The following is a 26219-nucleotide window of genomic DNA, read 5'->3' as shown; positions in this document are numbered from 1 at the left end:
ACTCTAAGGCTGACCAACGGTGTCTGTCAGCAGAAACCGACAAGGAGGCACAGGGGCTACCGAGCTATTCCCCAATCATTCGAAGTACCCCCTGTGACCGCATCAGCAGGTTTGCACCCAAGTCTTTGCTAAGGACTGTGCATGAGTGTAACCCTCCCCTACTAGCAAGATCGGCTGCCACAGAACCTGACTGGCGACCTGCCCTGTGACAGGAGGTAACAGCTTGCATATACATGCCACTGTAAATGCCATTGACTTATATTTATTTCGAAAAAGCCACTGGCACATGCAAAGATTATGTTCAAGTTTATTCTGTGTTTCATTTTTTTTCTTCTTTCCAAATACTGCACTATGGCTGTTATTTTATGTGTGCTATTTCACACGCAAAATTAAGCACATGTATACTTAAGCATAAATCAATTATTTTCATTTCATTTTATTTATACACATATATATATATCCATGTATATAAAAATATTCATAATTGCCATACACCATTACCATTACCACGTATATCTTATGTAAAGGAAGCAATAAAGTATTTAAGTGGAGTTGAGTTGAGTTCTAAGAGCTATTCTTAGAGCTACTTAGAATTACTAGCACTACCGTATTATTGTAAATATTCTAAAGAGTAAGACAGAATCGTAAGTTTTGAGTAATAGCCCTTTAATTGTTAGAATTGCTTTCTGTCTAAGCCAATCATTTTTCATCCAATCATCACCAAATGTTGAGATATGTTACAATGTTTATGGTTGTAATATCTTGGACAAGTTTGATAACAGTTCTGATTGTGCCGACACAGAAGTCAAACTGCCTTCCATCAACTGTGCCACAGATGGTACATAATGTTACAGAGTTTACCATCAACTGTGTGCCACAGGTGGTACATAATGTTACAGAGTTTACCATCAACTGTGCCACAGGTGGTACATAATGTTACAGAGTTTACCATCAACTGTGCCACAGGTGGTACATAATGTTACAGAGTTTACCATCAACTGTGTGCCACAGGTGGTACATAATGTTACAGAGTTTACCATCAACTGTGCCACAGGTGGTACATAATGTTACAGAGTTTACCATCAACTGTGTGCCACAGGTGGTACATAATGTTACAGAGTTTACCATCAACTGTGCCACAGGTGGTACATAATGTTACAGAGTTTACCATCAACTGTGCCACAGGTGGTACAGAATGTTACAGAGTTTACCATCAACTGTGTGCCACAGGTGGTACATAATGTTACAGAGTTTACCATCAACTGTGTGCCACAGGTGGTACATAATGTTACAGAGTTTACCATCAACTGTGTGCCACAGGTGGTACAGAATGTTACAGAGTTTACCATCAACTGTGTGCCACAGGTGGTACATAATGTTACAGAGTTTACCATCAACTGTGCCACAGGTGGTACATAATGTTACAGAGTTTACCATCAACTGTGTGCCACAGGTGGTACAGAATGTTACAGAGTTTACCATCAACTGTGTGCCACAGGTGGTACATAATGTTACAGAGTTAACTGTCTTTCCATTCTCTATAGCCAGTCACTGATACATCCTCACATACACATGGAACAACTAATCACAAAAGGCACACTGGCATTTAAACATTGAACTCCACATTCAAATTCCAGTGCACCTATGAATTCAATCTTCATGTACAAAAGTAGCAAAGTTGAATTAACAGTGATAGTAAAAGGCAATAAACCAATGAATTGATTTTTGAGATTTCAGATATTTTATGCATAGATATAACTCAAAAGATACCATATCAACTTTAAGGTACTGCCAGTTTGGACACTTGCTCTAGCAAGGGTCCTGTCTAGCTACATGTACCTGTAAACACCTACACCTATCTTAGCGCTTTACAAGCATGTTTTGAGCCCCAACTTACTGGTAATGACACCTGAGTGTCACCATATCAACAAGAGCTGTCACAGAGACAGCGCGCTTGACTATTCCGCCGCTTTTCAATGTAAGGATTGAAACATTTTGGCGAAACATGCATGGATCACTGTTAAATTAGATTTCAATGCAATACATGGTGTGCTGAGATATTAACATAAATGTGGTTCCATGCAACATTTAACGAGAATTTCTAAGTCTAATAATAAGAGCCATTATTTGCAAAATACAGTTATCTAACTTGGTTATTCAATTAAGTTGGGTGGTTGACTACCATTGTATCAAGTATCAATGCAATACCTCCAGTAGTTGCTGAGATATTAACCTATGTGTGCTTACACGCAAAACCTTAACCAGAATTTCTAAGTCGAATAATAATGGCCTATTATTTGCATTATATTCAAATAATTGTTATCTAACCTCATTAATTTAGTATATAAGATAGTTGAGAATACATATCCAAAGTTTCAATGCAATAACTGATGTATTTACTGAGATAATGACTTAAAGGTGCTTACATGCAAAACCTTAACCAAGGTGTGACGCCAACGCCGACGCCTCCGCCGCCGACGCCAGGGTAAGTAGTATAGCTCTCCTTATTCTTCAAATAGTCGAGCTAAAAATATTCTTACAAGATGACACCATCGTGTCTACCAGATATATATGTATATGATATTTTCAGAATTTAAGAGAACTTACATGTATTGCAATAAAATTAGGAATGAATGTGGGTTATTTGTGCTAGGGCACAGCATTGGTAAGAAAGACACACCTCACCAAATCTTGAATCTTACAAATCACATAATGCAAATCCAGACAAAACCCTATTCCAATGATAATGTACATTTTTCAAACTGACACAAATTAATACTACAATTACTCTTAAGAAAAAAAAATGGAAAAATATTGTTGTCAGTTTCCTGACATTTTTAACATTAAACAATATACAATACTGTACAGGGATATATCACAAAAGAAGCACATGTACAATGCATTCTCATGTCCTTTAAATGGTGAGCCAAGCAAGTATTTTAAACAATATAAGACATACAGTATATTCCCTAAATGTTATATTGTTCAGTATTGTTTTTGCATGTAGTACATGTATTTAAAATATATCAATACAAAATGGCAAGATAAGAAGATCTATTTTTGAGCAATATATAGTCTTTGATTCTACCCCAGTTTTCCACACTTACATAACATTTCACAAAGATAACCTTGACACAACATCTTGAATGTGGAGCATCTCTAGGCTGTTCATCAAACTTTTCTACTTTTTCAGCTTCTTCTTTGAAGGCCCTAAAACAGGTAAAACTATGCTTACAACAACTTCATTAATTGGCATAATAGCATAACAGAAAAATGGGGTACTTTAGACAATTTTTGCATGGCTACTTTACTTCATTCTTCTTACATTTGCTTTGATGATTTGTCAGACATTAGCTTAATGATATAGATGTATAAAAACAGTTTAAATATTTTTTTAGTTTGTTTAAGTGCAAAATCGCCTTCAAAATGGTGTCCACTAAGAGTGAAAAATATCCTCTTATTGATGGGCAATTTAGACCATACAAAGTTCAACATTTCATTAAAAATTGTCACCCAAATATATATATTACTTCTAAATATGCATGTTTCCAATGGTATAAGAACTAATTGAATGAAGGGTATAGAAGTTATTAATAAATATCCCAACCTGCCCTAAAACTAAACCTAAGTTCCAAAGTCAATCAGAGGCCATAATTTATACAAAGGATAATATGGAGTTATTTAACCTCATTATGTGATGGCCATTAACAACTATGTAAAGTATTAAGGGAATTGAATGAAGGGTATTGAACTTATAAGTGAAAATCCCAACCTGCCCTAAAACTTTAACCGGAAGCCGACGATGGGGCGAGTAGTAAAGCCCTCCTTATTCTTCTTAAAGTCGAGCTAAAAATAAAACATGAACAATGTGGACAGACAGACAGATATCTGGACAGACCAAGGGAATAATGGACAGACGGAATAATGGACAGACAGACAGAGCATTACTATAGGGCACCTGAAAACTTTTGCGGGGGCCCTAAAAAATAAAGGTCTATAATATGCATTTAATTGGAAATATTGTTATATTTCTTCATTTATTAAGTAGGTTGGATATTATATTATTATTATTAGACCAGATTTGTTGAGCGCCCTTTTCATAAAAAAATACGCTCAAGGGCGCTTTACAATTAAAAATGTGACATATCGCAGATATGTGGAAATCACCAAAAGTGACATATTTTAACATATTAAACCAATTCAAGTGAAACTCATATGTTGTAAAACAACACACACACATAAAGTGTCTTAAAATGCTATATGCAATAAAATAAGCATAAAAAAGTAAAATAATAATAAGAAATCAACAACATGAAACCAAATATATATATACATATAGTTACTGTAGTTCTGTATCGTAAAAATAAGTAGGGATAAAAACAGTCACAGTTGTTATCTATACGTTGTAGGAAGTTTTGAAAAGTTGTGTTTTGAGAGCTCTTTTGAATGAATTAAGTGATGATTCTTTTCTGAGAGTGTCCGGGAGAGAATTCCATAGTTTTGCGGCAGCAACTTTGAAACTCCTATCACCGTAAGAGACCAGTCAACATTTTTGTGGCACAAGGGTGGTTGCTGCACTTGCTGATCTCAGGTTTCTAGTTGGCACGTAAACCTCTACTAAGTCGCTCATGTAAACCGGTGACTGACCATGCAAGGTCTTGAAAGTTTGAATGATAATTTTATATTTAATTCTATCTTGTATTTGAAGCCAGTGAAGGTCTTTAAGGATTGGTGTTATGTGTTTGCAGTTTGCTCGTTGTTGATTTCGGCACGCCATACAAGAGAGCATTGCAATAATCTAACCGTGATGTCACAAGCGAGTTTATGAGAGTCTTGGTGGCATCAGCGGTCAAATATGGCCGAATGTGACCAATCTGTCGTATCTGACCATAGCATGTTCGAGTCACCGAATTAACATGCTGGTCCATGTGCATGTTCGAATCAGGGGTAACACCAAGGTTTCGAACAGTTTTTGATGGTTTTATGCTCGTATCGCCAATTTCCAGTTCTAGATTTTCAACAAGTTTGGAGTGTTTTTGACTTGAAAAAAGAATTAATTCAGTTATGTCTGCATTCAATTTTAACATGTTTGAATTCATCCATGATATGATTTCTTTTAGGCATTGTTCAACTTGCGTGATTGTGACTACCTTTGATGCTTGGTCTGTTGGTTTAAACGAAAGATAGAGTTGCGAGTCATCTGCATAAAAATGGTGGTTTAGACGATGGTTTTTACAGATAGACCCGACCGGCTTAGTGTACATCGTGTAGAATTTTGGGCCCAGTACCGATCCTTGAGGAACACTGAATTTCATAAGGACCGGTTCAGAGAGTTTGCCGTCGATGCATACCGTTTGGTAGCGGTCTGTTAGGTATGATGCAACCCATTGACGAGGTTTATCTGCAAATCCAAAGTCAGATTCGAGTCTTTGAAGAAGGGTGTTATGGTCAATGGTGTCAAATGCAGCCGTCAGGTCCAGCATCACGAGTACTGTTACATCACCTGTGTCTAATGATTCAAGAATGTCGTTTTGAACTTTTACCAATGCCGTTTCAGTTGAATGAAATTTCCTGTATGCTGACTGGTTTGTTTCATGTAATTGATTGTTTGTCAAATGTTCCTCAATTCTTCTGTTTACCACTTTTTCGAGGATTTTTGAGAGATATGGCAAATTTGATACTGGTCTGTAATTCTTGAGTATGTTTTTGTCAAGACTAGGCTTTTTTAACAATGGCCTTATTCGTGATGCTTTAAATGATTTAGGCACGATTGAACTTTGAAGCGAGCTGTTAACAATTTTCAGCAAAATTGGTAGAAGTTAATTTATACACGATTTTAAGAGCCATGTAGGGAGAGGGTCTAGTTCACAAGACTTGTTAGCTGACTGTTGAACAAGCTTTTTCACCTCCTCCTCTGTTGCTGGAATGAAATTATCCATTTGCGCAATATTACGTACTTCTGTGCATCGATCTTCTGGTACTGATTCACTCTGATGCTGAGATGAAATGTTCGTTCTGATTGTTTCTATTTTATCTATAAAGAAATCGCTGAACTCCTGTGCTAGAACTTCTGGTTTCTTACCTGGTGGAAGTGCAACTTCGCTGGGGCCATTCAATAAATGTTTCGTTAATTTGAACAAACTGGATAGCAGTGAGCACATATCTAAAGGTTCAATACAATACATGATGTATTTGCTGATCATGCAAAACCTTAACCAAGGTGTGATGACAGCGCCAGGGTGAGAAGTAAAGCCCTCCTTATGTTTGAATAGTCTACCCAAAATACTGAAGCCAGAGTTATTGTTCTCTTGCAATGCACTTCTCCAAAATGAGATCTATCTGTACATGAAATTTGAAGTAAATACATCAAATACTTTTCGTGTTGTGCTCTGGACAATAAAAACAACCCAAGTATAAAAATGAACAAAGAGCAATGTCTAAAAAGATACAGCAGCCAGTGTTATGGTTCCTGTGCACTGCGCATCTCAACATACACCATTACTATATCATCTTTGCTTTCTGCAGGGGATAGCAACAAGCTGAAACAAATCTAGGAATCATAAAGACCTGCATTGAGACAACACTCACCTTCTTGAGCCTGCACTGCGGAGCTGGTGGGTTGGGTAAAGTGTTTCTTTAGCGGCTGCCAACATGTATAGTAGTTCTCGTCCACCTTTGTCTTGTTCGCCCAATCCGTCACACGGAAACTCAATGACGACTCAAACATAAATGCCTGGGAAAAAAATCTTTTTTTTTTTATTCATGGCCATGATTATTCACAGCTTAAATTAACCTATTTAACTGACACAGTGAAATTTAAAAAGACCTTAAATATTGTTTTGCTACCATAAACTGATCAAACCAGTGCTTTAACCCAGACAGTGTGCTTGACTATTTCACAGATTTTACCAGTATTACATTGTCAAATAATAAGGAACATCATTTTAATTACATGCAAGATAAGTATCTGACTTAATAGTAAGTTGAGCTAAGAAGGTTGGGAGCCCTTGTACGAAGTTTAACTGCAATAATGCAAGAAGTTGTGGAGATATTGACTAATACATGCAAAATATAAAGAAACAAGAGATGTTTGTCAAACATTATGCCCCCGTCCCCCTGAGCACCATGTTGTCAGGATTATATATATGTTGTCAGAATTATATGGACAATTGAATGAAATATGCATGGACCTAAATGACAGTTGATTTGTCACTGACATTGGATGCCGTTGGGGCAGTTTTAAGATTATGACCATTCAAAGTGTGAGGATAGGGTGTGTTATGACCATGACCTTTGACTCTATGACCTCAAAATCCATAGGATTCATCAGCTGGTCACCAAAAACCTAAATATGAAGTTTGAGGGCCATGGGTGCAAGCATTGTCAGGTTGTCGCACAGACACGCTTTTTTCTTTCAAGGTCACTGTGACCTTGACCTTTGACCCCTAATACAAGAGCTGTCACAGTATGTGACGAATGCCCCCGAATGTGACATTGATCTATGAACAAGGTCAGTACATGAAAAGTTATAGATCAAACAAATACATATGGCAAGTTATTTTAAATTGCCTCTGATCATAAAAAAATACCATCCATACTTGACAACCTACATTTTTATGTCCTTATATTCAGCATTACTATGTGAATAAACACAAAGTGTATCTTTCACCTTAGAGGTAGGGACACGGGTCTTGCACGTGACACGTCGTCATGGTATGTCGAACACATGTGGCAAGTAATTTTAAAATCTGTCCATACAAGAAAAAGTTACAGCCCAGACATAACAACCAATACTCTGTATCCTTATATGCAGCACTCCATTGTGAATAAACACCTAAGTGTGACCTTGACCTTGGAGATAGGGACACGGTTCTTGCACGCGACACATTGTCTTGGTATGCCGAACACATGTGGCAAGTTATTTTAAAATCTGTCCATACAAGGGAAAGTTACAGCCCGGACACGACAACCTATACTCTATGTCCTTATATGCAGCATGCCATTGTGAATAAACACTAAGTGTGACTTTAACCTTAGAGGTAGGGACACGGTTATTGCACGCGACATGCCGTCATGGTATGCCGGACACATGTGGCAAGTTATTTTAAAATCTGTCCATACAAGGGAAAGTTACAGCCCGGACACGACAACCTATACTCTATGTCCTTATATGCAGCATGCCATTGTGAATAAACACTTAGTGTGACCTTAACCTTAGAGGTAGGGACACAGTTCTTGCACGCGACACGCCGTCATGGTATGCCGAACACATGTGGTAAGTTATTTCAAAATCTGTCCATAATATTCTGAGTTATTGAGTCGGACGGACGGACGGTGCGATTTTAATATGCCCACCTTCGGGGGCATAATAAAAAGGGTCGGGTCATCTACAGGTCAGACGCAACCCCATGTCAAGTTTGAGGGCCATGGGTGCAGGCATTGTTGAGTTAACACTCAAACCAGTTTTCGCATTCAAGGTCACTGTGACCTTGACCTTTGACCCCTAAAATCAATAGGGGTCATCTACTTGTCAGGCCTAATCTCCAAGTCAGGTTTGAGGGCCATGGGTGTAGGCATTGTTGAGTTATCACTCGGACAACCTTTTATCATTCAAGGTCACTGTGACCTTGACCTTTGGCCCAATGACCGCTTAAATCAATAGGGGTCGTCTACTAGTCTGGCCCTACCTCCAAGCCAAGGCATTGTCGAGTTATCACTTGAACAATCTTTAACCAATTAAGGTCACTGTGACCTTGACTTTTGGCCTGATGACCCCCCAAAACAATAGGGGTCATCTTCTGGTCAGGCCCAACTTCCATATCAACTTTGATGACCATAGGTCTAGGCATTGTTGAGTTATCACTCGGACAAGTTTTAAAATTATTTAAAGGTTATTGTGACCTTGACCTTTGACCCGATGAGCCCTAAAATCAATAGGGGTCATCTGCTTGTTAGGCCCAACCTTCATGTTAAGTTTGATGACCATACGTCTAGGAATTGTTGAGTTATCACTCGGACAAGCTTTGGTCTACCGATGGACCGGCCAACCGACCTACCTTTTTCGAAGAGGGGCATAATAAGAAAGGGTCATAATTTATATCATATGCAATTGAAAGTTATCTTACTTGATTATTGAAGTGGGTCGGATTATTGAAAACACCTGTCTAAAGTTTCATACCAAAACATATTTGCTGTGATATTTATGTATGTGTGCTTACATGCAAAACTTTAAAGGGATTGTACTCTGTATGATGAAATAGCGAAAAAAAAGAAAATTGTTGAACACTGACATAAACTCGGTATGGATGTGTACAATGCATTGAAACTGAAGTACAGTAAAACTGCGATCGCTCGAGGTCACCAGGGACCGAGCCAAAACCTCGAGGGAACCGATGTTTCGAACGACCCGATTTTCAATTTTCCAGTTTGATATGAAATATCTTTCAGTGTATTTTAAGTTTGAAGTCGTCAAACAGACTGTTTACTAATACACTGATTATGTGTTGCGTTGTGGAAATCGCTAATATGTTGACGTAAACTAAATGTAAAACGCAAAAGAAAAAAACAATAAATGACTAAATAGAAATTTTTATTTTAACAAAAAAGCACATTTTCGTAACAAGCAACATTTGATTGACAGAACATATTGTGGCATTAGTCAGATTTAAGTTTCGCAAAATCAAGGATTGTTGATTGGCGCATCTTGTCGGTTTCGCGAAACTGTTCAATCGTAATGTGACGTGACAGCGTACAGAGCATCTGAAAATCATGGTCAGCATCGGCAGTGAATTCAAAGAACCTTCTGACCACATCTTAAGCGTTAACTTCTCATAATTAACTTCTCATAATTATCATCTCAAATGCCCATATCAACTTATATCGGTCATGCGTTAACAGTGAAAAACGGTTTTTCACACCTTATCAACTGTCATTGCAATTTTTCCTACTTGCGAAAATTTTAACACCTAGCAATTGTTTGTTTATTTTGGAACATGCGTTCGGGAAAAAGTGTGAAATTATGTCCTCGAGGGAGCCATAAGGTTTTGTGCACGATTTGTGTACTTGGGACAAAGGATATTGCTCGACTGCTCGACATAATTAGGTTTCGATGCAGCGTGGGTATATTTTATATGAAAATAGAAGGAAAAAAGTTCGGGACCAAGCTCCCATCTCGAGGGAACGCCGGTTCTCGAACGACCGCTTCTTTGAGGGAACGCAGTTTCACTGTACCACATAGTATACAATTATTTTTTTTTTCACATTTTTTTCGTATTTTTCCATTAAAAAGATTACTAGTTATGCCTACCTAGTAAAATTCATTCCTTATGCGTGATTGGCTAGTCGATGTTATCACCTGATATAACCAAGTTAGCTATATAGCTTAAATATTCCAACTATTTAGGGCAAGCCTTCGTAGCACAGTGGATACAACACTGAACTGCAATTTTGGCGACACTGGTTCAAACCCAGTCTCCGACTCAATTTTTTGTTTTTTTACAATTTTGATATCAAAGAGTAAAACATTTTATTAAATAATTGTCCTGAGATCCGTTACAGAAAAAAACGTTTTTGGTGCCAATCTGGTGTACAGTCCCTTTAAACAGAATTAGAAGTTGAATAGTATAGGAATAAAATTATATAACATGCAAAATAGAGTTATCTAACTTGATTAATTAGTAGGTTGAAATAATTTGGAACATATGTGTGAAGCCTCAATGCAATACATGGTATATTTGCTGAGATATTGACTTAAATATGGTAGCATGCAAAAACCTTAACTAAAATTCCTAAGTTAGACAAAAGAGGGCCAAAATAAGCATTATATGCAAGAGTTATGTACTTAATTAACTGGAGCTACCACAAAAGGTGACTAAAAACTGACGAAATGCCAAATAATCTTAAAAGCTGAACTTGTATGATAAAAAGAAAAGGACTGATCATTATATTATGCAAAATAGCGTTTACCTTAATCATTCAATAAAGTCATTAAGTAGGTTGAATGTGCCATCAGCAATTCACCCACCTGTATGCCATCACCAATGCATCCACCTGTATGCCATCACCAATTCACCCCCCTGTGTGCCATCAGCAATGCACCCACCAGTGTGCCATCAGCAATGCACCTACCTGTGTGCCATCACCAATGTGCCTACCAGTGTGCCATCAACAATTCATCCACCTGTGTGCCATAACCAATGCACCCACCTGTGTGCCATCAGCAATGCACCCACCTGTGTGCCATCACCAATGCACACACCAATGTGCCATCACCGATGCACCCATCTGTGAGCTATCAGCAATTCACCCACCTGTGTGCCATCACCGATGCACCCACCTGTGAGCCATCAGCAATGTTCCTACCTGTGTGCCCTCACCAATGTGACCACTTGTGTGCCATCAGTAATGCACCCAACTGTGTGCCATCACCAATGCACCCATCTGTGTGCCAACACCAATGCACCCACCTGTGTGCCATCACCAATGTGACCACCTGTGTGCCATCAGCAATGCACCTAGCTGTGTGCCATCACCAATGCACCCACCTGTGTGCCATCACCAATGTTCCTACCTGTGGGCCATCAGCAATGCACCCACCTGTGTGCCATCACCAATGCACCCACCTGTGTGCCATCACCAATGTGACCACCTATGTGCCATCACCAATGTAACCACTGTGTGCCATCACCAATGTGACCACCTGTGTGCAATCACCAATGTTCTTACCTGTGTGCCATCACCAATGCACCCACCTGTGTGCCATCACCAATGTGACCACTGTGTGCCATCACCAATGTGACCACCGTTGTGCCATCAGCAATGTACCCATCTGTGTGCCATCACCAATGCACCCACCTGTGTGCTATCACCAATGCACCCACCTGTGTGCCATTAGCAATGCACCCACATGTGTGCCATCAGCAATGCACCCACCTGTGTGCCATCACCAATGCATCCACCAATGTGCCATCACCAATGCACCCATCTGTGAGCCATCAGTAATTCACCCACCTGTGTGCCATCACCAATGCACCCACCTGTGAGCCATCAACAATGTTCCTACCTGTGTGCCATCGCCAATGTGACCACCTGTGTGCCACCAGCAATGCACCGAACTGTGTGCCATAACCAATGCACCCACCTGTGTGCCATCAGCAATGCACCCACCTGTGTGCCATCAGCAATGCACCCAACTGTGTGCCATCAGCAATGCACCCACCTGTGTGCCATCAGCAATGCACCCACCTGTGTGCCATCACCAATGCACCCACCAATGTGCCATCACCAATGCACCCATCTGTGAGCTATCAGCAATTCACCCACCTGTGTGCCATCACCAATGCACCCACCTGTGAGCCATCAGCAATGTTCCTACCTGTGTGACCTCACCAATGTGACCACTTGTGTGCCATCAGCAATGCACCCAACTGTGTGCCATCACCAATGCACCCATCTGTGTGCCAACACCAATGCACCCACCTGTGTGCCATCACCAATGTGACCACCTGTGTGCCATCAGCAATGTTCCTACCTGTGTGCCATCACCAATGTTCCTACCTGTGTGCCATCACCAATGTGACCACCTGTGTGCCATCAGCAATGTTCCTACCTGTGTGCCATCACCAATGTTCCTACCTGTGGGCCATCACCAATGTTCTTACCTGTGGGCCATCACCAATGTTCTTACCTGTGTGCCATCACCAATGCACCCACCTATGTGCCATCACCAATGTGACCACCGTTGTGCCATCAGCAATGTGACCACCTGTGTGCCATCACCAATGTTCTTACCTGTGTGCCATCACTAATGCACCCACCTATGTGCCATCACCAATGTTTTTACCTGTGTGCCATCAGAAATGCACCTACCTGTGTGCCATCACCAATGTGCATACCTGTATGCCATCAACAATTAGTCTACCTGTATGCCATCACCAATGGGCATACCTGTATGCCATCAACAATTAGTCTACCTGTATGCCATCACCAATGGGCATACCTGTATGCCATCAACAATTAGTCTACCTGTAAGCAGCAATGTTCTTACTTGTGTGCCATCAGCTACCCGAACAGGTGCAAGGGGTTCCTTGGAGGCTTTCTCAAAGCACTCAGCATCCGGACCATGCGGTGTCATCATACTGTGAAGGGTACAGCCACCCGGCATAAATCCACTCTCCTAGTTTAAAACATGTTCATTTGATAAGTCAACATCCATGTAAACATCATCAAGGAAGGTTGTTGTTTTTCAAAGAAAAACACCTCCATGTGAAAAATTATGCTCGAACTTTAACTATCATTGAAGTTTTTGGAAGTTCACAATGCCTTAATAAAAAATTAATCTCTTTCATAATTGGAGCAAAACTGAGACACATACCTTAGCCTCATACTTTCCTAGAATCAGGCCCATGAATTCACTCATACAGTTTCCTGGAAAAAAAACACCCAGCTAAAATACTTGACATCATACTGGTTTATAAAAACTTTTTTTTCAACTGTGTCATAAGTTTATGGCTGGATTTAAATTCCTTTCAATATTTGAAGAATAATACCAAAGACAATACTAATTTGAACAAAATCGAAATACAAGCAAAAAAACTTTGCAAAAATAGGTCCAAGGCCTATAACTCTTGTTCAGTTAACAATTAAATATGGGGAGGAGAGTGATGTCCCCTGTGTGGCAGCTGTTTACTTTTTTGGACTCGAGAATTTGTAAAATAAAAGGTGTATAAATGCATAACAAGAGTGACACTCACAAAATACGCCCATCAATAATTTCTTGGATTCTAAGACAACTAACTGTCACATTGGCCCTTTGAGAAGCAAGCTTTTCAAGAAGCAAATGATTTGGCACAATATGGCATTAACAGTAGAAAAAAAAAAAATTTAATTCGAGGGTTTCGAGTCAAAAGGTGCTAAAATGTCTATAATTTTCATAGGCACTTAGAACCTTTGGGGACCAAGCCCTTGATATTTACTGAGGGTTTTATGGCATCAAAATAAGGTGGAAGCAAAAAGTATCCCTTGTAAACTGTGTATCCAAATTCCGAAATTCCGTGATGCGAAATTCAGTACCTTAATCTGTCAAAGTCAGAAAAGGCTCCTGAAAATCGTGTCTATAGATATAGACGATTAATCCCAAATCATGCCCAAAGACGATCAACGTGTTCGGGATTTGAAAAACAACATTCATGTAAAAATCGTCTCCAAGAGATGATTCATCCTTAATCGTACCCAAGAGACAATCAGTGTGTACTTGGCAAAGCATTTATACCGGCAAACATTCTTGGTAAAGATTTTATAGCTACAAACATTTTCAGCAAGTTTGGTGAAGGTCAGATGAGAATTGTTCAAGTTAGAGAGTAGACAAAGCTTAAATGGCAAGGGCAGTAATCCTGAAGTGCTTCGGGGCATTTGGCTGATTATCATACTTGACCGATTTATTTTACCAACAAATATTTTCAGCAAGTTTGGTGAAGATCAGATGATAACTGTTCAAATTAGACAGTGGACAAAGCAAAAATGGCAAATTTTGACCAATTCAAGGGCCATAATCCTGAAGAGCCTGGCTGGTTATAGAACTTTGCCAAGAATATATACCAACAAACATTTATAGTAGCAAGTTTGGTGAAATTCGGATAAAAACTGTTCAAGTTTGAGAGTAGACAAAGCTAAAATGGCCAATTTTGATAAATTCAGGGGGCCATAACTCTGGAGTGCCTAAAGCAATTAGGCTGGTTATCGAACTTGACCTAGATATTTCACCAACAAACACTTTCATGAAGTTTGGTGGAAATTGGATGAGAAATGTTCAAGTTAGAGAGCGGACAAAGCTAAAATGGACAATTTTGACAAATTCAGGGGGCCATAACTCTGGAGTGCCTAAAGCGATTTGGCTGGTTATTGAACTTGACCGAGATATTTCACCAACAAACACTTTCATGACGTTTGGTGGAAATTGGATGAGAAATGATCAAGTTAGAGAGCGGACAAAGCTAAAATGGCCAATTTTGACAAATTCAGGGGGCCATAACTCTGGAGTGCCTAAAGCGATTTGGCTGGTTATCGAACTTGACCTAGATATTTCACCAACAAACACTTTCATGAAGTTTGGTGGAAATTGGATGAGAAATGTTCAAGTTAGAGAGCGGACAACATTGTGGAGCCGCCCGCCCGCCGCCCGCCCGCCATGGGTGTTCCCATAATACGGCCATCGTAAGATAGGCGTATAAAAATGTAAATTAAAAGAGTTGAATAAGGATATAAACTGTAAGTTAAAGAGAAAATATCATTACACTTCGGGTGATAATAGAAAATCATGAGTTTATAAACTTTTTCTATTGGCAAACCATTGGGTCATAAATGTATGCATTAGTGCTAAAAATATGTAAACTGTGTATAAGAGGTATATAGATAACTCTGTTTCAGCTCAAACGCTATACCCCATTTCCACGCAGAATGAATTTTAAAATACACTGCGCAACAAAAATAAGGTATGGAAAATGTTGATATGTGAAAACGGGAAAGGGAGAGTGTAAGCAGTGTAAGTAGCATTGGGGAATTTGATGCGAGTGTTGAAGTGGCAAAGTGTAGCACTAGCAAACAAAAGAAAAAAAGGGGAGAAAAGATAACCAGGACATAAACAAAAAAAACTTCGTTACAGTGGAAGAAGAAACCACACTCCAACCCGAATCAGAAGAAGATATTGCTTTTTTAGAATCTTCGGACAGCAATATGACTAAAATCCAAATAGCACTAAAAGAAATAAACCTGAAATTAAATCAAGCAGAACATTCAAAAGAAGAGTATCTCAAAACAATTGTTCCTGAAATTGTCAAAATAGTAAAAGAGGAGATGACAAAAGCGTTTGACATCAAAATCGACAAGCAAAATCGACAAGCTAGAATCTAGAATTTTTGAGATAGGAAAATCAAACGAGGGCTAAAGAAAACTATTAAGGATCAAGAAGTAAGGACGGAAAGGGAAGCAGACCAAACAAAGTAGGTGAATGTTGATCTGGAAGGAACAATTGTCACACAAGCAGGTTATATCAATGAATTAGATCAATATGGGAGAAGAAGCAATTTAATAATATCTGGGATCAAGGAAGGGTCAGGATCAAATGCAGAAACACAAGAGGAAACAGCACAAACGGTAATAAAAACATTGAACAACAAAATTAAGGGCCTAGATATATCAATGAAGGATATAGACATGTGCCACAGACTCAGGCGCCCTAGTGACAGAGCTAGGCCAATTATCGTAAGATATATTTCCAGGATGGACAGAAACACCTTATTAAAACTTAGGAAAGAGCTTAAAGGAACAAATATTTATGTAAATGAGGACCTATCAAAGCTGAACAGACTGGTGTTAAGTCACGCGAGAAGGCAACTCTCCGAAAATGAAACTGTGTGGGCAAAAGAAGGCAAACTATACTACAAAAACAATACAGGCAAAATTTGCAACATCTGCTTCCGCGAATATAGAGACTGGACCGGAATCCCATGGCCTCGACTTGTGCACACATCGGCAAGCAACGTGTGACGCTATCTTTAGACAGCATGTATACTTACAGCAAGTTCTACTTTGTGAAAACCGTGATGTGTCATAACAATTGGTATGCGTAGCCCAGTAATATTTAAATCGAAGACTGTACACATATACCAATATAGTTATTAAGCTTGTAATGTGCCTGATATTATCTCCCTTTGATATTGTTAAAATGTTTTGTTTTCTTTGCGATTTTTGTAAATGTCTTTTTTGGTATGATATATTGTCCAAAATAATATTTTTGCGATTTGTAATTCAATTTATAGATATTTAAAAAATACTTATATTGAACACTGTAATCACCTTTCGATAAGACATGCTATGAATGTCAACTAAAAATTGTAAAATATGCTTTGTCATAAAACAGTAAGGTTTTATTTATCAGTTTATAATTATATAAGTGGTAAGGTGTTTTTTCAGGTTTGAACTATCATCATACAGAAGTGTTCGTCATTTAATTCTGTTAGATGAAACTTTATATGTATCGTTAAATTGTTGAAAACTAAATTATTGAAAACGTTTTTTTAACAGCTAAAACGTTGCTATTGTAGTAAGTACATGTTTAAGTAAAGCAGCAAATATTTGTATACACTATTACTTCCCTTTGCAATTGTTTCGTAAGTACATGTTTAAGTAAAGCAGCAAATATTTAACACAAACGTATACACTATTACTTCCCTTTGCAATTGTTTCGTAAGTACATGTTTAAGTAAAGCAGCAAATATTTAACACAAACGTATACACTATTACTTCCCTTTGCAATTGTTTCGGATGGTATCTGCGTTAAGACTGATCATTGCTTATAATCAAGTTGTTTTCTTACAGAACGGTAAATATCATAACTCATCAGAAAAAAACAACAAAATACTTTGCAAACCTTGAGAAAAAACATGCAGAGAAAAAAACAGTTTATAAATTAAAGGTAAACAATGAAATAGTCACAGGCGTAACAAATACACTAAAAGAAGAAGTCAAATTTTATAAAAAAAAACTATATAAAAAAGACACAACCTTAGATGAGAATATCAGAGCCTTATTCCTTAACGATAATAATAACAAACTTTCCGAAACTAACAGCAACTCCTGCGAAGGCTTACTTACAGTATATGAATGTGGAAATGCCCTAAAAGACATGAAAAATAATAAAAGCACCGGTTCGGATGGTTTCATTTTAATAGACTCTTTAAATTACTCCTTCAGAAATGGTCATTAAACACCACTTCAAAAACAAACTTCAACCAACAAACTGCTTTTTAAATTGAAACTTGTCGATTGTAGCTTATGTACATTCTGTACATTCAGGTATTGAATCTATTGAACATTTATACTGGGAATGTTACAAGACACAACAATTATGGAATAAATTAAACAACTTCATAGCTTCAACAACAATTAACATAATTATAGGTAAATGCGAAGCTTTATTGGGAACAGTGACAATCAGAGCGCGAGGCGCTGAAAGACTATCTGCGGGCAAATATGTGAGAGATGCAAATTTTATTTGAACTATGGGAATGGGTGAAGAGCACATAAATAAAAGTGAAAAATGTGCCGACAGCGCTTGTGCCCACACTGGGCGAAGAAACAAACATATCTATATCTTTATGGCGTCTTGTGGCATTTTGTTTTTGTAAATGTCACTTCAATCGTCGTAATCCCCCATCCCCATGTATTTAGTGTAACAATGCATGCCCCATTTCAATCGTTTCTAAAGGTTTTTCGTTGCTTTGATTAGATATTATACGATAGGAAAATACAATACATCATAATATAAAATACATCATATATATATATATATTAGGGATGGCAACGAGTACCTGAGTACTCGAGTACTCGATCGAACGTCCGAGTACTCGAGTACCAAATCTTTACTCGAGTACTCGGGAAAAAAATCTATAAAAATCACCAAATACACCATTTACAGACAAAATATCAGATCTGGTTAGTTGCCAATAGGACAATTTACGGTCCCTCTAATCCCCGCTGTGTACACAATTGACCTCAATCAATTAGTTGACAGTTGTTGTGATAGTTGCAAACTGTCAACAAAGGACCCCTATTTCAAATTAGCACTGATGTCAATTAGCGAAGTTTTGATAGCGGTACTTTCACCTACATAATCCTATTGTATACCAATTAGAGACCTTTCACCAAACAGTGGACGCTTACGAGCGAAAGAGTATCGTGAATTGATTTCTTAAATGGCGTATTTTAACTATTTTTGCAATGATTATCACAATTGATTGGTTGATATTTTAAATAAAGAATTAGGAATATTGATGAGGTAAACAAGAATTACACAGTACGAAAAACTATCAATTTAAAAAAAAAAAAATGTAGAGTGAACAACTGAACTTTGTACACTTTTTTATGTATACTGTTAATGTTCGTTCATTGTAATTTCGATTGTTGTTCATTTCTGCAGTCCAAACTTGTATAAAATGAAACGAATAAGACAAATTAAAAGCCTGAAACAACATTTGTTTTCTTTTTATAGCATTTTTTGTTTAAATACGTAATGAAAGTTTACTTTAAAGGTGAAAATGACCAATAATACGACCAACGCACAATATACGTCATTAACGATACATGTATACACAATCTTGTCTTTGCGAACATAAATCAATTTTTCCGAGTAATCGAGTACCCGAGTACTCGATCGAACGATTGTCCGAGTACTCGAGTATTAATTTTACTACTCGTTGCCATCCCTAATATATATATATATTATTTGCTTTTATTAACATACACATTTTGTTTAGGGAAAACCATTTTTTTACAAACAACTTCAACAATAATTCCATTCAAAATGCACAGTTTTATATCAATTCAGTCGACGTATCCCCATGTATTTGAAGTTACAGTAAATGCTCTTTTCAATCGCGTCTAAAGGTTTTTTGGTCCTTTGATTAGATAGCATACGTTAGACAAATTCTATGAACTTACATGTTTTAATTGTTTAAGGAAAATGATTTTATTTTACGAACAACTTTAGCAATAATTCCTTTCAAAATGCAGAGCTTATCAGATGGTCGTTTTCTCGCGGTGAGGACAAACATGTGGTCAGTTAATGTATGTAGAAACTATATTTAGAATATAGGTCAGTTAATGAAGTTGAAACTATTTTTAGATTATCGAAAATTGTCTGTTCTAAGAATGAGAATATGATTGTGCTTTTTCAAGTTTTATTGATAATATGTTATTTATGTTTTATGTAAGTATCTTTGAAGAAATAGTACTAGTGCTGTTATGAATGCATCGCACTCTTTGGATGTTTTACAGGGTTTATTTTCCGAACTACTTTGCTTCACCAAACGTATGCATAACTCACTGTCGTATCAGGGCATGTGTGCTAATATAAATTAAAAGCCTAATGTCTAAAGCTATGCCAAGAATACACCGGAACAAAGGTTTTATGCAAAAAAAATCATCATATTATCATATTGATAATATAAACGCCTAAAAATCATAGAATGAATAGTATTTTGTTATTGTGTACCAGGTAAATCATAGTATTTGAAGCATTAGCAACGCGAAAACCTGAGATACAACTGTTTTGACACTAAGACGATCATTTTTGTTTCTTATCTCATAAAAGTAATATAAGAAATGCACCGTTACAAATTAGCGTGCTTCAGGGTCACGTCAGGTTAAAATAACAAACCCTGCAGGCGATTGGACACTTGCGGTCGGTAATAATATTTGGAACATCTTGGGCTAAACACAGAGTGAATATCATTATGTAGCCTTCCTACCAGAGCCTCCATTATTTTGACCCACATTAATCTGATAAATATAGCAATCTAAAAATAGATATTCTGCTAAAGATAAAACGCCGAGATACAGAAATACAGCTCGGAAATAGCGAACAAGCAAGAACTCATACTCGGACTGCAATACAACTAATCTATTTTTATGGTTTCGACGTCATCCTGCTAAACATAGAGCACATTGAGACAAAAAATGGGTTAAAACGACATGAATAGAAGTAGTTCTTTGGAGTTTGGAGTATTAAGACTACCTGTGCGCATGCGCAGATAGTCTAAAAATCAAAGGGCCATAACATTGAAAAATTACCCCAGCAGACCATGCCACTGTAACTTCTAAAGTAGACTTGGTAAATATCATTCCTGTGAGGAGAAACAAATGAATTTATGACATAGAGAAAATATTTTCTAAGATTTGACCTATTGACCTAGTTTTTGAACCGAGAACCCCAAAACACAAATTTCTAAAACAACATAAAGAGTAACTGACAAAGTTTCATAACAATTGGATAAAAACTATTGACTTAAATGATTTGGAAGAAAATTTCCTAACATTAGACCTATTGAACTAGTTTTTGAGGTGACCCATATTCACAAATGTCAAGACAAAATGTAGAAAATTATTCTGACAAAGTTTCATAACAATTGGATAAAAACTACTGACTTTATGACATGGAATAAAAACATCCTAAGATTTGACCTAGTGACCTAGTTTTTGACCTTAGGTGACCCACATTGAAAAATGTCTAATAAAACATGAATAAAGGTGTTGGTACTTTATGACATGGAATCAAAACTTAAACATGGAATTGTAAATGCCAGCCCAGCTACTGTTTTTCTTCATTCTATAACCCGTAATTTTTCGTTGAACAAGAGCGGTCACAGACAGCTATATCCCCCGCCTCATGGGGGCATTGTTTGTAATGAAAGCCAATCAATGGTAAGGGTGGTTTCTCAGGAACATAAGAAATGCATAAAATTAAGAAAGGGCAATAACTCTTCCTAAAATAATCCCTTCATGAAATAAAGAAAGGGCAATAACTCTTTCAAAAAAGGCCGAATCGCAAAAGGCAGACAATATGCGCTGCTTCACTTTATGATCATCAATCTGTGAAAGTTTGGTAGAAATCGCATGAAAAAGATAAGAGGAGTTGCGAAGAAACCAATTTTATAAAAAAAATAAGCAAAGGGCAATAACTTTCAAAAATGGTCGAGTCGGGAAAGCCTGACAATATGTGCTGCTTCACTTTATGATCATCAATCTGTGATTTTGGTAGAAATCGCATGAGAAATGTAAGAGGAGATGCAAAGAAATGAATGTGGGACGGACAGACGCATGCACGCACGCACAGACGCATGGAATCGCGTCTACCATTACTATATCCCCTCGCCATTTCAAGGCGGTGGATAAAAATCCAGCTCAAATAAATGGCTATAATTCTATAAAAATTACCTGAGCAGAACAAGCTGATTCTAGTGCACAACTAGGTTTTCTATACAGAGTACAAACAAAATATCAAAATGTCTATGCCCAAGGGAGAGAGCATACAACATGTGTCTGCCATGAGTGATCACATATCATGTCTAATTTTTTATACAAGTATTATACGAAAAGGTATCTATAACCTGCTATGATACAGATATAGATAGTGCTATATAACATTAATACATACTGTGGTAGTATGGGGGGCGGAAAGTGTTGTCTGTCACTCCCCATCGGGGAGGGAAGATGACAAAGTCAGCGATGGCAACACCTGGCCTTGTTGATTGGCAGGTCAGGACTGTAAAGATCGATGGGTCCTGAAGTAGCACATTAAATTCAGTTGACATGAGCTTATTTTTCTTGATTGTTCAAAATCCAGCTAGGCTTGAGGCTCCCACACAAGTGAGTTTCCAGGGTAGAAACCAGCACTGGTGGTTAGTACAACTGGCAGCTAGAAGGGTGAGGAGCCTAGAGCAGCAGACAATTGTATCAGTAGACCTATTCAAATGCAGTACTTGGGTTTACTTTCTACATTATGTAACTGACAGGTAACCTTTGATGTATAAATGTGTTACAGTTAATAAACTAAAAAATATTGTACCTTTATGTGTTCTTTATTTATGTATGAAAAGTGCTCTTCTGTTTTTTTCTTTAGGCCTATAATAATTAATTTTCAATGAATAACTAATACTACAACGTACGGCAGATACTTGAACATACATGCGTTTTGCTATGTTAAAGTATATATCAAATATATATCTTTAATAAGAATGTTCTACAAAATCCAATCACTGTTGAAAAATCAATCTCAATATAAAAATGAGTTTCTTTTTTTAATGAAATGTATGAGTGTGAAAATATTTCGTCCAAAAACATAACATATCTGTTGAGATTTTGACCAGATCTACTTTATAATCAATTAGTGTTGCATGTATTAAATATAAATGCCAGGGTTTTAATAGGCATTGAATAATTGCCTCATGGTTTTTATGAGGCAGTGCCGTAATTAAAACATGTTTATAACATAAACGAAGGAAAATTGACAGACAAATAAAGCAGCATATCAGTACCGTATATCAAAACAATGTGTTTTTTTTCACGCATATTTCTATAATGGTTTTTTCTCATCAAAAGTGGTGTCCCTTCTCCTTCATTATACCAATGACTGTATCCCTCTAGGATTTAAATCATTGCAAAAATAGGATTTAAATCATTGCAAAAAATGAACAACAGCAAAAGGTACCAATATCTGATGTAATGTAAAATAATATTATGACAAATTCAAATGTTGAAAAATTGGCTTTGATTTCTAAAATAACATAAATCTAAATGTGCATGGAGTCTAAGCCATATAATATTTAATCACTTCTGAGTATATATGTTCTTGTTGCTAGTATTGCAACTCACAGCATGGTCAAAGGCAACTGCGTTGATAACCATGAAGTTTTTCAGGTTGTACTTATATGGTGTGTAGTTTCCATGCCAGGCCACAACATCAAATGGTGAATGGTCCTGAAATAACAAGACAGTTAGTTGAACTTTACTGAAGGCCTTATTGATAACTAATCAGTTAAGTCCTTGTCCTAGCCTAGTGTTCTATGTAGTTCAGTCCTTGCCTTACTGTAGTGCACTATGTAGTTCAGTCCTTGCCTAACTGTAGTTCACTATGTAGCTCGGTTCTTACCTTATGCAAGTGTACTATGTAGTTCAGTAATTGCCGTACTGTTGTTCACTATGTAGTTCAGTCCTTGCCTTACTTTTGTGCAGTCCTTGTCTTACCATACTGCACTATGTAGTTCAGTCCTAGTCTTATCATGGTGCACTATGTAGTTCAGTCCTTGCCTTACACTAGTGCACTATGTAGTTCAGTCCTAGTCTTATCATGGTGCACTATGTAGTTCAGTCCTTGCCTTACAATAGTGTACTATGTAGTTCAGTCCTTGCCCTACAATAGTGCACTATTTAGTTCAGTCCTTGCCTTACCCTTGTGTACTATGTAGTTCCAGTCTTTGCCTTACCCTAGTGCCCTATGTAGTTCAGTCCTTGCCTTACCCTAGTGCAGTTCGTAGTTCAGTCCTTGTCTTACCCTAGTGCATCATGTAGTTCAGCCCTTGCCTTACCCATGTGCCCTATGTAGTTCAGCCCTTGTTTTACTGTATGGCACTATGTAGTTCAGTCCTTGTCTTACCCTAGTGCATCATGTAGTTCAGTCCTTGTCTTATCCTAGTACACTATGTAGTTCAGTCCTTGCCTTACCCTAGTGCACTATGTAGTTCAGTTCTTGTCTTCACTAGTGCACTATGTAGTTCAGTCCTTGTGTTACCATAGTGCACTACGTTGTTCAGTCCTTGTCTTACTGTAGTGCACTATGTAGTTCAGTCCTTGTCTTACCCTAGTGCACTATGTAGTTCAGTCCTTGTCTTACCCTAGTGCACTATGTAGTTCAGTCCTTGTCTTACCCTTGTGCACTATGTAGTTAAGTCCTTGTTTTACTGTATGGCACTATATAGTTCAATCCTTGTCTTACCCTAGTGCATCATGTAGTTCAGTCCTTGTCTTATCCTAGTACAATATGTAGTTCAGTCCTTGCCTTACCCTAGTGCACTATGTAGTTCAGTCCTTGTCTTACCCTAGTGCACTATGTAGTTCAGTCCTTGTCTTACCCTAGTGCACTATGTAGTTCAGTCCTTGCCTTACCCTAGTGCACTATGTAGTTCAGTCCTTGTCTTACCCTAGTGCACTATATAGTTCAGTCCTTGTCTTACCCTAGTGCACTATGTAGTTCAGTCCTTGTCTTACCCTAGTGCACTATGTAGTTCAGTCCTTGCCTTACCCTAGTGCACTATGTAGTTCAGTCCTTGTCTTACCCTAGTGCACTATGTAGTTCAGTCCTTGTCTTACCCTAGTGCACTATGTAGTTCAGTCCTTGCCTTACCCTAGTGCACTTTGTAGTTCAATCCTTACCTTACCATAGTGCACTATATAGTTTAGTCTTTATCTTACCCTAATACACTACCTAGTTCAGACCTTGCCTTACTGTAGTGCACTATAGAGTTCAGTCCTTGCATTACTGTAATGTACTATGTATTTCAGTCCCAGTGTAGTTTACTATGTAGTTAAGTCCTTGCCTTACCCTAGTGTACTATGTAGTTCAGTCCTTGTCTTACCCTAGTGCACTATGTAGTTCAGTCCTTGCCTTACCCTAGTGCACTATGTAGTTTAGTCCTTGTCTTACCCTAGTGCACTATGTAGTTCAGTCCTTGTCTTACCCTAGTGCACTATGTAGTTCAATCCTTACCTTACCATAGTGCACTATATAGTTTAGTCTTTATCTTACCCTAATACACTACCTAGTTCAGTCCTTGCCTTACTGTTGTGCACTATAGAGTTCAGTCCTTGCATTACTGTAATGTACTATGTATTTCAGTCCTTGTCTTACTGTAGTGCACTATGGAGGTTAGTCCTTGCCTTACCCTAGTGCACAATGTAGTCCAGTCCTGTTCTTACTGTAGTTTACTATGTAGTAAAGTCCTTGCCTTACCCTAGTGCACTACGTAATGCAGGCGTTGCCTTACCCTAGTGCACTATATAGTTCAGTCCTTGCCTTACCCTACTGCACAATGTAGTTCAGTCCTTTTCTTACTGCAGTTTACTATGTAGTACAGTCCTTGCCTTACCCTAGTGTACTATGTAGTTCAGTCTTTGTCTTACCATAAAGCACTAAGTAGTTCAGTCCTTGCCTAACCGTAGTCAAATATGTAGTTCAGTCCTTGTCATACTGTAGTTCACTATGTAGTTCAGTCCCTGTCTTACCCTAATGTACTATGTAGTTCAGTCTTTGTCTTACTGTAGTGCACTTTATAGTTCAGTCATTGTCATACTGTGGTACTATGTAGTTCTGTCCTTGTCATACTGAAGTGCACTATGTAGTTCAGTTCTTGTCTTCACTAGTGCACTATGTAGTTCAGTTCTTGTCTTCACTAGTGCACTATGTAGTTCAGTCCTTGTGTTACCATAGTGCACTACGTTGTTCAGTCCTTGTCTTACTGTAGTGCACTATGTAGTTCAGTCCTTGTATAACTGTAGTTAACTATGTAGTTCATTCCTTTCCTTACTGTATAGCAAAATAGAGTTAAGTCCTTGCCTTACCCTAGTGTACTATGAAGTTCAGTCATTGCCTTACCCTATTGCACAATGTAGTTCAGTCCTTGTCTTACTGTAGTGTACTATGTAGTTCAGTCCTTGCCTTACCCTAGTGTACTTTGTAGTTCAGTCCTTGTCTTACCCTAGTGCACTAGGTAGTTTAGTCCCTTGTCTTACACTAGTGCAGTACGTAGTTCAGTCCTTGTCTTATCCTAGTACAATATGTAGTTCAGTCCTTGCCTTACCCTAGTGCACTTTGTAGTTCAGTCCTTGTCTTA

General features: G+C 37.9%; 1 protein-coding gene across 4 annotated transcripts in view; it reads right to left on the bottom strand.

Annotated features, from left to right (window-relative positions):
* Positions 1 to 426: 426 nt before the first annotated feature.
* Positions 427 to 26219, bottom strand: part of LOC128237368 (homogentisate 1,2-dioxygenase-like) — an 88767-nt gene continuing 62974 nt past the window's right edge. For all 4 annotated transcript variants that reach the window (XM_052952835.1, XM_052952834.1, XM_052952837.1 and 1 more), the window contains 6 exons: positions 23206 to 23310; positions 21989 to 22115; positions 13373 to 13425; positions 13046 to 13174; positions 6589 to 6733; positions 427 to 3210 (listed from right to left, as the gene is read on the bottom strand). In XM_052952835.1, the coding sequence (XP_052808795.1) occupies positions 3182 to 3210; positions 6589 to 6733; positions 13046 to 13174; positions 13373 to 13425; positions 21989 to 22115; positions 23206 to 23310 (588 nt within the window). In that variant the 3' untranslated portion in view covers positions 427 to 3181. The remainder of the gene's footprint in view (positions 3211 to 6588; positions 6734 to 13045; positions 13175 to 13372; positions 13426 to 21988; positions 22116 to 23205; positions 23311 to 26219) is intronic.

Source organism: Mya arenaria, chromosome 6 (genome assembly GCF_026914265.1).
Source record: "Mya arenaria isolate MELC-2E11 chromosome 6, ASM2691426v1".
Lineage (NCBI taxonomy): Eukaryota > Metazoa > Mollusca > Bivalvia > Myida > Myidae > Mya > Mya arenaria.
The sequence above is the reverse complement of the archived record's forward strand: the minus strand, read 5'-3'. Positions and strand labels throughout refer to the sequence as shown.